The following is a 12815-nucleotide window of genomic DNA, read 5'->3' as shown; positions in this document are numbered from 1 at the left end:
AGTAGATACATAGATTGTATGTTGAAGCATGTTATTTGCATACAAGAGATTCCTTATTAAGTTATTTTCCAGTTTTATGTCCTAGATAATGGAACTGGGAAAAGAATTTTCAGCTAAGATCTTCCAGAATTATTATAAGGCAGAGTTGAGAAAGGCCAGACAAAGTGATGATTTAACTAAGTGTGGAATTGTTTGGATTGTATTTTTTCTGTAATGTTTCATTTGTTTATCGTGTTTCCAAAAAAAATAATAATAATTCCATAGCTCTTTACACATTACTTTGTATATGGACATGATAGTGTAGTTTCATTTGGAGGGGAGAAAATTTAATCCATGGTAGATTACTATAGATGTAGAACTAGAGTCTTTTTTTTCCCCTCAGGCAGTTGATTTGAAATTTGAGGCCTGTTTTGTCATGGTGTATTTGTTCTGTAGGGTTTCGGCGAAAAGAATTCCGTGGGAAGCTGGCAATTGCTATCACGGCAAACTTTATCAACCGGAATACCACAGCTGAAGCCAAGGTTGAAGAGATCAGCGGTGTGGCTTTCATTTTCAACCAGAAGTTTTTCCAGGATCTTCGAGAAGCAACTGGTTTGTAGAAATGATTGATAGCTGGAAATAAGCAATGTTATCTCATTATGTCTTTGTTCCAGAGATGCTCCTAGCCTATGAATGGTGTGAGTTTTACAGTTTGCATGTAACTAATGAACTAAAAGAAGGGGCTTGTTTTGCAGTTTCTACAGAATGTTTTCTTTGTGTATTCATGGCAACCAGAACTTCTGCAACTAGAACAGATAGTCTTCATTTATTTTTTATTTATTTATTTTAATCCCATTTATATCCCGCCCTTCTCCAAAGACTCAGGGCGGCTTACAATCTAAGCACAAATCAAATGTGCTTAGCAATAGCCTTCATTTTATGTATATGCCTGCTTATTAGGGGTTCCCCCCCCAAGCGGCATTATTACAAAGTCAGCTTATTGCCCCCAACAATCTGGGTCCTCATTTTACCTACCTCGGAATGATGGAAGGCTGAGTCAACCTTGAGGCTGGTGGGATGCGAACCTGCACTAATTGCAGGCAGCTGGTGTTACTTAAGGAGGCATTAGCCCACTGCTCCACCAATAACCACAATTGAGCCTGGAATTTTGGTTGTATGTCGTCGCAGTCATTAAATGGATTATGTGATCTGATTTAATTTTATGACCATTTTTACTATGGTCAGAGAGTGAGACCCTGTAGTTGTTTCTTGAACAGGCATTACTTTGCCAGAAACCAGCATCAAATGTCACAAATTATGGTTGTGTTATTACAAGGCACTACAATTGGTCGTAAATGCAAGCCCGAAGTGTAACTTCGAATGTTTGTTAAGAACTACCCATATGTGGTTTCTTAAAGCTTCTGAAATCATTAGAACTTTGCCAGTGCTGTGATAGGCCTTATTTGAAATACACAGGAAACATTTTTTTTAAAAAACCATTAAAGGAACCATATTTTTCCCCTGGCTCATGCAGTTGCTTTGGGAGCTGTTGTCATTTGTCTCTGTACACAAAGTCATTTTCCCAGCAAGCAAAACAGTTTACTGGGCTCAACGTCCAAAGCAATTGGACATGCCCGGAAGAAGATGATTCTGCTTTGACCATTTAAAAGAAAGTGCTTCCTAATTTGTGCTTTCAGAAGCCGTTCTTTTGAAAGACAGCCAAGAATCAGTATTAAATGAATCATCCAATATTGGAGTGGAAGGAATTTTATAGAGAACCTGACCTTGTGAGTTATGTTCTAAGTGATCTTTTGAAGCTGAGTGGAAAAACGTGCTAAATTGATCTGCACAACTACTATTGGTGGCAATGTTTAGCTCATTTTGCTGATTTGGGCTCAAGCATTTATGGTCCTATTCTTTGACCCTTGATCTTTCTTGTTTCCATTTTAGGCATTGATCTAGAGAACATTGTCTACTACAAAGATGATACCCACTATTTTGTCATGACTGCCAAAAAACAAAGCTTGCTGGACAAAGGGGTCATATTACATGTAAGTGTTCTCATTGCAACCTCAGTTATATCTTGATGAGGAGGCCATTGACCTGCTTAAAAAGGTTAGGGGATCATAATATTAGTTTTCATTGCCCTATAATCCTTCAGAACAGATTGTAATGGACAATTATCCATCTTTCTGTTTTGCTGAAGGAAATTTACCTTGCAGCAACCACTGTGGACAGCCCAATGTCGCAGGAAGGGTTATTTGGACAATATCTTTTTGTTTTAAGACAGCCGATGTGAAATCAATTGTCCTTGGTAATTATTTCCTTCTAATTTATTCAAAATAATAGAATTTTAATACTATTGTATTAAATGTCATTTGCCAGCTTGTTCAAAGTATGGAGGGTTTTTCTCCTGCATAAGCTTCAAACAATGAATTGCACCCATTTTTTCTTTCTCTGGAGAGACATACAGATTTGTGGTGTGTCACAAAAAGATCACAACAGGGAACAATTGAGAAGCAGATAAAGGAAGATGCGTCTACTTCCACTCATGTTCCCCAGCAATTGATGCATTTCATATTTTTGTATGAATATGAACTGCTGTGTAAGTCAAACTGACTGTTCTGGCCCATAATGAAAAATGTGAATGCTGAAGGCAGTCCATTGCAAAGAAACACCAGATCCACCTCAAATGTCAGTATATTGTGCTGCAAATAATTGGATCTATCCAGTCAGATTTTGCATGATCTCCTTTGTAATTTCTGCTCCTATAAGGAACATTGGGCAGACTTGGCAAAAGTACAGGTAGCCCTCGACATACGACCACAATTGAGCCCAAAAATTCCATTGCTAAGCAACAGTTGTTAAGTGGGTAGTATCCCATTTTACAACCTTTTTTGCCACAGTTGTTAAGCGAATCACTGCTGTTGTTAAATGAATCATGCAGTTGTGAAGACAATCTGGCTTCTTGGAGACCAGCTGGGAAGGTTACAAATAATGATCACATGACTCCAGGACAGTGCAACTGTCACAAATACATGCCAGTTGCCAAGCATCTGAATTTTGATCACCTGACAATAGGGATGTTGCAACAGTCATAAGTGTGAAAAACCAGTCATAAGTCACTTTTTTTTGGGTGCCGTTGTAACTTCCAATGATCACTAAATGAATGGTTATCAGTCAACTATCTGTAATTTAGTACGTAGCTCCTGTACTGTATCTTCAGTGCATAGCTCATAGTTCATTTTTATTTTGCCTGGCAGGATTATGCAGATACAGAACTGTTACTGTCACGAGAAAATGTGGACCAGGAGGCTCTGCTCAGCTATGCCAGAGAAGCTGCTGACTTCTCAACTAATCAGCAGCTGCCATCGCTGGACTTTGCCATCAACCACTATGGACAGCCCGACGTTGCGATGTTTGACTTCACGTGCATGTATGCCTCAGAGAACGCAGCCATGGTTCGAGAATTGAATGGCCACCAGTTGCTTGTGGCATTGGTTGGGGACAGTTTGTTGGAGGTTTGTTCTCCAAATGTCTTACTTGAACTGTTTCTTTTTTTTCTTGTTCTATTTTCTTTTTTATTTTCTTTTTAATATTTATTCTCACTTTACTACTAAAATGGTAAACAGGTACCATTTCAAAGTACCATCATAAGCTTTTTTCCTGAGGAGAAATGTGTAGATCGTTTCCTGAAGCAAAGTTGAGTTTTATTCAAGTTTTCCAGTCTAGGATTTTAAAAATTGCAGAAAATAATGAAAATAATGTTTTTAAGGAAAATAAGTGAATGCGGAGATAGATTCCAGCAGCCTAGCTACCCACTTATGAACTGAATTATCATTTTAACTGTTTTTCTGTATGTCTAACTTAGTCATTCTGCTTCTCTAAAATCTTTTTTGCCCAAGAAATACAGATAGTCCTTGACTTAGGACCACAAATTGGGTCCGAATTTCAGTTGTGAGTTGGTGTGGTTGTAAGTCATGTCATGACATGATCAAACCTAATTTTATGTCAATTGTTATAATTGTTAAATGAATCATGTGGCTGTTAAGTGAATCCAGGTCCCCCAATGAACACACTAAGCTGTTTTTTTTTTGTGCCACGGGGGTGATACAACAGTTATAAGTCCAGGTACAAGTTTTGAAGTAATTTTTACATGGCCATTGTAACTTTAAACCACCATTAATGAATGGTCATAAGTTGAGAACTACTTGTACGTTATATGTTTTAGCAAATACTATTAAGTTATTCAACATAATGAAATTTCATTTTGTCCTGAAAAATTAAATGAGTAGCACATGTGCATATCTGAGGTAATTTCGTTGTTATATATTGAGGGCATATTTACGCTTTTCGGAGTCACAGATATCTCTGAAGATGACTGGAAATGCAATATGAACAGTTCAGTTGAGATTAGAATTATTGTTGTTTTAAGAGTAAATGACTTTTGTTGTAACTTTGATTTCAGCATAAAAAGGAGTGACATGAATTTCTGACATTTTAAACACAAGGCCCATTAGGGCACAAGGCCCCATTAGAAGTAGTCCTCTACTTGATATTCCATTGGTATGAAAAACATGGTTATATAGAGTCTTTAATTTGGCATTAAACGAGGTTGTTCATGATGTAAATATTGGACTTCAGGAAATTATTCCAGGACTTTGAGTGATCTCTAGCAGTCCCATCTGATCTTGTCCTGCAGATCCCTTGGGGTTTTAAAGTAATTTTGCAGTGTACATGCAAAGGAATATGTTTTTCCTTCTCTTATTCCTCCCAATTCCTTTTTATGATTGCTTCCAGCCATTTTGGCCAATGGGAACTGGAATAGCCAGAGGCTTTCTTGCTGCCATGGACTCTGCCTGGATGGTACGAAGCTGGTCCCAAGGAACAGGTCCTTTGGAAGTCCTTGCAGAAAGGTAACAAAATGCCTATTTCTCTGTCTGCATGTTTGTACATTCATGTGTATGCTGTCATAAGCAGGAAATGTATCTAAAAGTTATCTACTGTATATCTAAGAGTATGCAACTTCAGGCTCATCAAATATGCAGTGAATGTGCATTTATTAGCATCTTCCTAAATGTCAATTCTGTGCCCTCTTATTTGTCCCTGTGCTAGTCAATATGTTATCCAGAGATACGTGTTATTTTCTGTGTTCAGCTACAATAGTTTAGCAAGGAATAACACACTTTTCTCTTTGTGCATGGGGTAAAAGATGGCTTAAACTTAACTATCTGAACATAATCAGGTGGACACAGGGAAAGTTGCCTAATTATGCTTCTAATTGGCAACATTCTTAAACCCAAAAACTCAGGTTAAAAAACACGATTGCTATGTTCACATAACACACTAAGCCCAAAACGAACAATATAAAGTTTAATGACATAGTTGCTTCAACTTGCAAAACAATGTTTAGGTTACCACAACATATGAACGAGAAATTATTCAACCCCTTTAGCTTAGTTTGTGTGTGGTGTGAGCATAGCCTCACAGTTTTATCTTATACAGTATATATATACCTGCAGAAAAGTAAGTCTTTCTGTGTGGTGATTTTTAAAAGTGCCATTTTTAAAATGGCAGTTTTAGTGAATTGTTTAACTCAGTGGGATATGTAAAAAGGACACGGAAGATTTGTCTAGACAGACTGATCAAGAACATTATATGACACCATAATCAAGGTTGTAGTTCATATGAGTCAGGAAGGATTGAAATAACTGAAACCTACATTTAAGTGGCTTTGTTAAAATGCCTTTCAGAATTACAGGAAGTGATCATTTGAATATGAGCTATTATACAGTACACTTAACCTATCTTAAAAAGTTTGAGGTAAACAGCAGTGTAATTAAAAATGATTCTTTTCCAATATGCATTTTTCTTTCATTAAACAATAGCATTATTAACTTCACTTTTTGTACATTGGAAGAGATGGTAAAATATGGAAAAATGATGGCAGTACAAAAACCTGGAACAAATTAAATGGATGTCTTTTTGCTAAATATTAATTATTTCCTGCTCCCCTTAAGTTTCATTTCATAAAAGAATTAACAACATAATGCTCATTAATATTGCCTCTTTTTCTCTTGTTTAACTCCCTTAAATATTCCAGCCTAGCCTCACTCACCTTTTTGAGTTTTGGCTCCACTCAACAGACCCAAAGCGCTGTCCTGGTTTGAAGACTGCATGAAATGTGCAGTTTGTCAGACACCACTTTACTTATCTTTGCATGGCAAAAAAAAAAAAATCCATTGGTATATACTTCACTGGCAGTCAGTAACCATAATCAAAATGACTTCTTCTCTATTATACTCACCTCTGAAGAGGAGTTCCAGTTAAACACAGAAGTCTCTTGCAATATGGAAGATTCAGAAAGGGCCCTGTTTCATTAATTTGAAAATATAAATGCTAGCTTTAAGCTGTTTGAGTATGGATCAGGCAATTATCCTAGATGCGGAAAAGTATTTGACAGAAATAGAGGTAGTCCATGATTTATGACCGCAATTGAGCCCCAAATTTCTGTTGCTAAGCAAGACAGTTGCTAAGTGCATTTTGCCCCATTTTGTGACCATTTTTTCCACAGTTGTTAAAGGAATCGCTACAGTTGTTAAGTTAGTAATACTGTTGTTTAGTGAATCTGGCTTCCCCATTGATTTTGCTTGTCAGAAAGTCGCAAAGGGTGGTCACATGACCCTGGGACATTGCAACCGTCATAAATACGAACGAGTTGCCAAGTATCTGAATTCTGATCATGTGAACGTGGGCAGTGCTGCAACGGTCATAAGTGTGAAAAACGGTCATAAGTCACTTCTTACAGTGCCGTTTTTAACTTCAAATGGGCACTAAATTAATGGTTGTAAGTCAAGGACTACCTGTAGTTGGGACACAACAGTAGATGCCATCCTCCCAGTAGAACATAGTCATTTTGCTCTTAGAGGTAAAGTCATGTCGGTCAATGTCTTTTATATCACTAAACCTGGTATCATTGTCTTATTTTTCTTAGAGAGAGCATCTATAGGTTGCTGCCTCAAACTACACCGGAAAATGTCAGCAAGAACTTCAGCCAATACAGCATTGATCCTGTCACTCGATACCCCAACATCAATGTCAATTTCCTAAGGCCAAGCCAGGTAATTGGCTCTGTCCTGTGATGTTCCAGGATATATGATGGATACCTTATGCAACCAGTTGAAGAAACAGCATTAAAGTAATATAAATACAGCACTGAAGTGCTACAGTATAACACAGTGAACCTTTTAGAGACCAAGTGCCCAAACTCCAACCCAAAACCCACTTATGTATCATCGGGTGCCGGGTGGGCGTGGCCCACTGGGTGGGCGTGGCTGCGGTGATAACGACAGACTGGGTCGGACTAAAAAGTTCAATCAATCAATTCCAACTTTGCGAGATCTTTTTTTTCCTGCAAGAAGTTGAAATTTATTCCAAAAAATGTATGAACAAGTGGTAGCCACTGGCTACCCTAATCCCGATTTGGAGGAGGAACATCATTGGTCCTATTAAACAATTAGATGGGAGATCTCAGTGAATCCTGGGGTGTCCTATAGAGGTAAATGTGGAAACAGTTTGGGGTAGTTTTGAGTCATTAATACACAATGTTCAAATGCATTAAAATATAAGTATAGCTGTCATTCCAAGCAAGAATAATTACCCATTAATCTTCCTGGCTTCCTATTAGAAGTGAGTTTTCTGCAAATACTTAATACAGTTTGCCCACTCTTTGGCCAATGAACAATTACGGTAATTGCTTGGCTGTTATCTTGACATTTGATGTGATACGTGCACTCTTTTTGGATTGCTGTAGGTACGTCATTTGTATGATACAGGAGATTTGAAGGATATTCATCTGGAGATAGAAAATTTGGTGAATTCTAGGACACCAAAGTTATCACGGAATGGTAAGTTGTTCCATGTATTCATTTGTTACTGTCTTTTTTTCTTCCTTTCCTGGAAATTTGAAATTGAATTCCATGCCAGCTACCATTTTCAAATAGTGCATTAAGAGAATATTGGTTGGATACTTACTTAAGCTGTGTTGTAGCCATTAGTGATCTCTTTGACCCTCAGGCTCTTATAAATATACTTGGTATTCACTTATGTACACTTGTATTCTTATGGATAGGAACGAGAATAAAAACATTTTCCTTAGTGCTCTGTGTGCATTAAAAGCAGAGAGACAGAGGGTTTTGCCATGCTACTAAAAACCTGGAAATTGGTATTTTGTGAGTGATGTAACTCTGAGTTTATAAACAATCTTTTCTAATGTGAGGCCCTATTAATTGTTGTGTTACAGCCTTCAGAATTCTTGGCCAACATGCACTTTAGTTATACAATATTGGCATGAAATTCTTTTGTCTCTAGTCCAATATATACGAAGAGCACCAGTTAGAATAAAATTGATTTATAATGGGGATGGAAAGCCCATAGCCCTGGGGCTTCATGTTGCCTTGAGTTCCATTTTCAATGCCCAAGCTATCCCTCCTAGGTATGATTGTTGAAGACTGATGTCACAGTTCTTAGGCCATTTTGAGTTAGGAAACAGAAATAGTTTTTAAAAAAGAAAGACAACGGTCAAATTCCGCCCCAAACTCTAGTTTTATCCATGTGCATGCACCTCAGCTATTTTTTGTTTCTTAGTTCCCTGCTCAAATATTACAACTGGCCCTTGTCCACCAAAATGATTGAGAATACTAGTACTTGCATAGTCACATCAAAAACTGAAATACTGCATCACAATGTTTTATTTCAGAGTCTGTGGCCCGTTCTAGCAAACTTCTGGGCTGGTGTCAGAGGCAGACAGATGGATATGCTGGCGTGAACATAACCGATCTTACAATGTCATGGAAAAGTGGCCTAGCACTGTGTGCTATTATTCATCGATTTCGTCCAGACTTGATGTAAGCAGTAGGATTTGCTTGTGAATGGCTTTTTGAAGAAATTCAGTTAGGCAATTGAGAGGGTGTTTATATTTTCCTAAGCAATAGCAGATAAGAGTTTTTGTTATCATTTAGAAAATGTATTTTTCTCTTCCAGAGATTTTGATTCTCTGGATGAATACAATGTTGAGAAGAATAATCAGCTAGCCTTTGATGTTGCTGAGAAAGAGCTTGGAATATCCCCCATCATGACGGGCAGAGATATGGCATCAGTTAGTGAACCAGACAAATTGTCCATGGTCATGTACCTCACCCAATTTTATGAGATGTTCAAGGACTCTCTTCCTTCCAATGGTAAGATACATATTATGAATCTACTACAATCTTTGAAAGTTGCAATATAGAATTGACTGCTCTTGTTCTATTCTAGAAGAAAATTTATTTTCTTTTGATGCTGAAAGAGAAGGTTTTCTCTGCCTAACTTTTTCCCCATATTAAGATAGTGAATACAATATAGCAAGCTGGAATCCCAACTGTTCTCATAAGACATTATTTTGTGAAGTGTTCTGGACCGAATTATTTCTGAGGTGATGACACAAAAGGTTGATCTGTCTGCTACTGTCATAATCATAGTATCTTCCCATTAAGATTAGCTCTTTACCTTTGTGATATTTTTTCACTGCTGATGAATTACGCAAAAATGTTCAAAGTGGTTCTGCTTCTGTTTAATATTAAAGGCAAAAATGTGACCTTAATAGAAGAAGTAGGAACTTCTAGAGCAGGCATATCAAACATGCGACGTTACGTGACATCGTGCAACGTATCACGACTTTTTCCCCATTGTCAGCAATGGGGTGGGTGCGGTTTCAGTATGATGCATCCAGCCCCGTGGGCCGGCAGTTTGACATGCCTGTTCAAGAGGGAGAAAGTTGAAGACTTTCTATTAGAGCAAGTCTGTGAATAACAGGTTGTAGTGAAAAACATGTACCTTATATCACCTAACCAAATGGATTGTAGTAATGCTATCTGAAAATGTAGTTGCGTTGCCAAAGCTAAAGTAATTTTGCAGTAGGGATATGAAAATAAGTTGATCACAGAAAAATAATATCTTGTGTTTTAACTTTGGAGATAAAGAATATATAAATATGTTTTAAAAATAATACCTTCCTTGTTAAGCATCTCCACCCTCATGCTCTCCTCTCTACTTGAGGGAGGCAAATATTGTCTTATTATGGATCTTAAATGATCAGAATAAAAATCAATTCCTAGAATGGAAAAAAGATTAAATGGAGGATTAGGTTTTATGGTTTGCCATCAAACATAGGCAGTGGAAGTAGCTATACTTGTGTCACAAAGAGCCAACATCAAAGTCCCAACTTTGGGAGATTTCCGACTTTGTGATGCCTCCATTGATTTTTTTACTTATTTTTATAGATAATCTGGAACTGAATGCAGAAGAAAAAGCTGCTTTAATTACTAACACCAAATCACCAATTTCCTTCCTAAGCAAGTTGGGACAGACCATTTCACGGAAACGGACACCAAAGGTAATAACAATGCTTTTGAAATAAAGGTACGTAAATCTCCATAATGTTGTGATTTAATAGCCCACTTGAAGGAACATCTGTTAAATCCAAATTTATATTATTTGCATTGTGTAATTATGCAAATGAAACAATTGGTCATAATTTTCTCAGTGTTGGAAATAATTTCAGAAATAATAGATTTTGCTCAAAGTTTGAGGGTGAAGTCCAAACTAAAATATCCAGTGTATCCAAAGTCAACTGAATGGAAGTTAGAGAATCAAGTTTGTATTGTATTGAATTCCTAGGGCTGTGTTTTGATGTGAAGCTGGGTGCATGATTTCTGAGCATCATATGGTTATTGGGTAGCTTGGAAGAGAAGCTCTGAGTGACTGGTGCTAACAATGCTTATCTACTAGAATGATGACTATGATGGTCATTCACTGGCTTTTTTTAGAGTCTGCAATCTGTAAAAATTCATTTTATCTATTTCGCTCTGGAAGATTGTCATTATTTACTTGGTTACTTTGCTAGTGTACAGTAGGTGGAATGAGTGTAAAAGGTATGCTTCATGTAGATAATCAGTAATATCTTGAAAATCAAGAAAAAGTAGCCTTGCAAATGGGTGCTAAAAGTTTGTATGCAAAAGAGTCGGTTCCTGGTGGCCCTTGTTTGAACTGAAGTAGAAGTTTCGAATGGAAACACCTGTAGTCTCTGAATTACAAACAGATCTATAACAGATACATATAGATATGTGTAATAGGCATGGATATCTTTCAGAGATAATGCAGTTCCCAAGATGTGTATGGCATCAACTCTGAAAGGTTGTTGCATGGATGACTGCAGGTACTCCTCGACTTATGAACAGGCACTTAGTAATTGTTCAAAGTTACAATGGACTCCCCCTAACTATTTATGACTTGTTTTCAAAGTTAACACATACACACACATATATACAAACACACACACACACACACACACACACACACACACACACACACACACACCATATGATTGAATTTGGGGCAACCAGCTCACCTTTATAACTGTTTGCAGCATCCAATGGTCACATGACTACTATGTCCAGCTTTGAACTTGACAGGCACACACACACACACACACCCTCCCCCCTAAAATGTAGTTGTAATGTTTTTGCCAGCTTCCAGTATTTATTTCCGTTTTCCAGCAAAAACTGCCCTGTGGGGAAAATTGATTCACTTAATGATCGCAACATCTGCTTTACAACCATGGTTGTTTGCTTGGTGAACACCACCCAAAAAATTGCCAAAAAATAAAGTTTGGTCATCTGATGCCTCGACTTACGACTGCGGTGAGATATGACCATAATTCCAGACTCTGTTAAGTTGTAAGTTGAGGACTACCTGTGATCAAATCAGGGCACATTGTCTCAGTTTTCCCAATTGAGGTTGCAGTGGATCATTGAGTAGGCTGAACTAAAAAGTTGCAGACACACTGGCTCACTTCAGAAAGAGGTCCTCAGATTGTCCTCAGATGGGAAAAACAGGAATAATAACATTATCAAAATATAAAATCTGATATAGAGACAATGGGAGCTCAGAATTCTCTGTCTTCTGCTTAGGATAAAAAGGAGAAAGATCTGGATGGTTCAGGAAAGAGGAGGAAAACCAGCCAGTCAGAAGATGTAAGTAATACTGTTTTCATTTTTCAAATTCCTGTTCATTTTAGAATCCTAGCTAATTTAAATTAGAGGAGTCAAGGATCATATATTTACAGAGTGCATTGAACTGTGCATTTTTAAATTAGCAATTTCTACTTCAAATGGAATAAATGCAAAGGCCGAAATAAATGGAATGCAACAGTTCAAATAGCCAAAAAAACTAAATGAACAGCTAAAATATTCCAGGTTTGATTTTGCCAAACCACAGTCAACTTAGAACTATTAGCACTCATTCTGAGAGTGGGGTTGTCCCTTTGTCCCCTTTGGGACTATCTTCTCCAGGTTAAATTTGCTCATCATACCTTGGCTGTGAGAAGATGCAATGGGTACCTTCCCCTTTGAGAGATCAGAGGTGTAGGAACCCCCCCAAAACAGCATTCTCAGTGGTGGGCTACTCATTGTGGGACACTTTATTCTCTGGGTTTAGGCTTGCCTCCATCATTTTATACATTAGGAAGCAGCTGAAAATATTTTGAGTTCGGAAGACACAGCACCAGTTTTTTTTAAAAAGATATTTAATATTTGGATTTTATGGATATCTTGCTCTTGTAAACTACCTAGAGTTGCTTGAGTAAGAAATGTACATATCACTGTAAATAAAGGAGTAAGAACTTAATTTTAAGAGGTTGAGATCTGACCAGAGCTCAGAAGAATCTTGCATTCGTTAGCACAATTTTGGGATTTCTAGCAGCAAGAAACCTGAAGCCCTCATTACTAAGCTTCTTACTC

The 12815-nt window shown here is 37.5% G+C and overlaps 1 protein-coding gene across 1 annotated transcript in view; it reads left to right on the top strand.

Moving 5' to 3' along the window:
- Nucleotides 1-12815, top strand: part of MICAL3 (microtubule associated monooxygenase, calponin and LIM domain containing 3) — a 203546-nt gene that overhangs the window by 81619 nt on the left and 109112 nt on the right. Inside the window, exons 6-15 of the mRNA XM_081331790.1 lie at nucleotides 436-591; nucleotides 1930-2030; nucleotides 3243-3500; nucleotides 4780-4895; nucleotides 6974-7100; nucleotides 7793-7886; nucleotides 8738-8885; nucleotides 9022-9218; nucleotides 10299-10411; nucleotides 11988-12050. Coding sequence (XP_081187916.1) covers nucleotides 436-591; nucleotides 1930-2030; nucleotides 3243-3500; nucleotides 4780-4895; nucleotides 6974-7100; nucleotides 7793-7886; nucleotides 8738-8885; nucleotides 9022-9218; nucleotides 10299-10411; nucleotides 11988-12050 — 1373 coding nt within the window. The remainder of the gene's footprint in view (nucleotides 1-435; nucleotides 592-1929; nucleotides 2031-3242; nucleotides 3501-4779; nucleotides 4896-6973; nucleotides 7101-7792; nucleotides 7887-8737; nucleotides 8886-9021; nucleotides 9219-10298; nucleotides 10412-11987; nucleotides 12051-12815) is intronic.

This window comes from Vipera berus (assembly GCF_964194415.1).
Source record: "Vipera berus genome assembly, chromosome: 6".
Lineage (NCBI taxonomy): Eukaryota > Metazoa > Chordata > Lepidosauria > Squamata > Viperidae > Vipera > Vipera berus.
The sequence above is the reverse complement of the archived record's forward strand: the minus strand, read 5'-3'. Positions and strand labels throughout refer to the sequence as shown.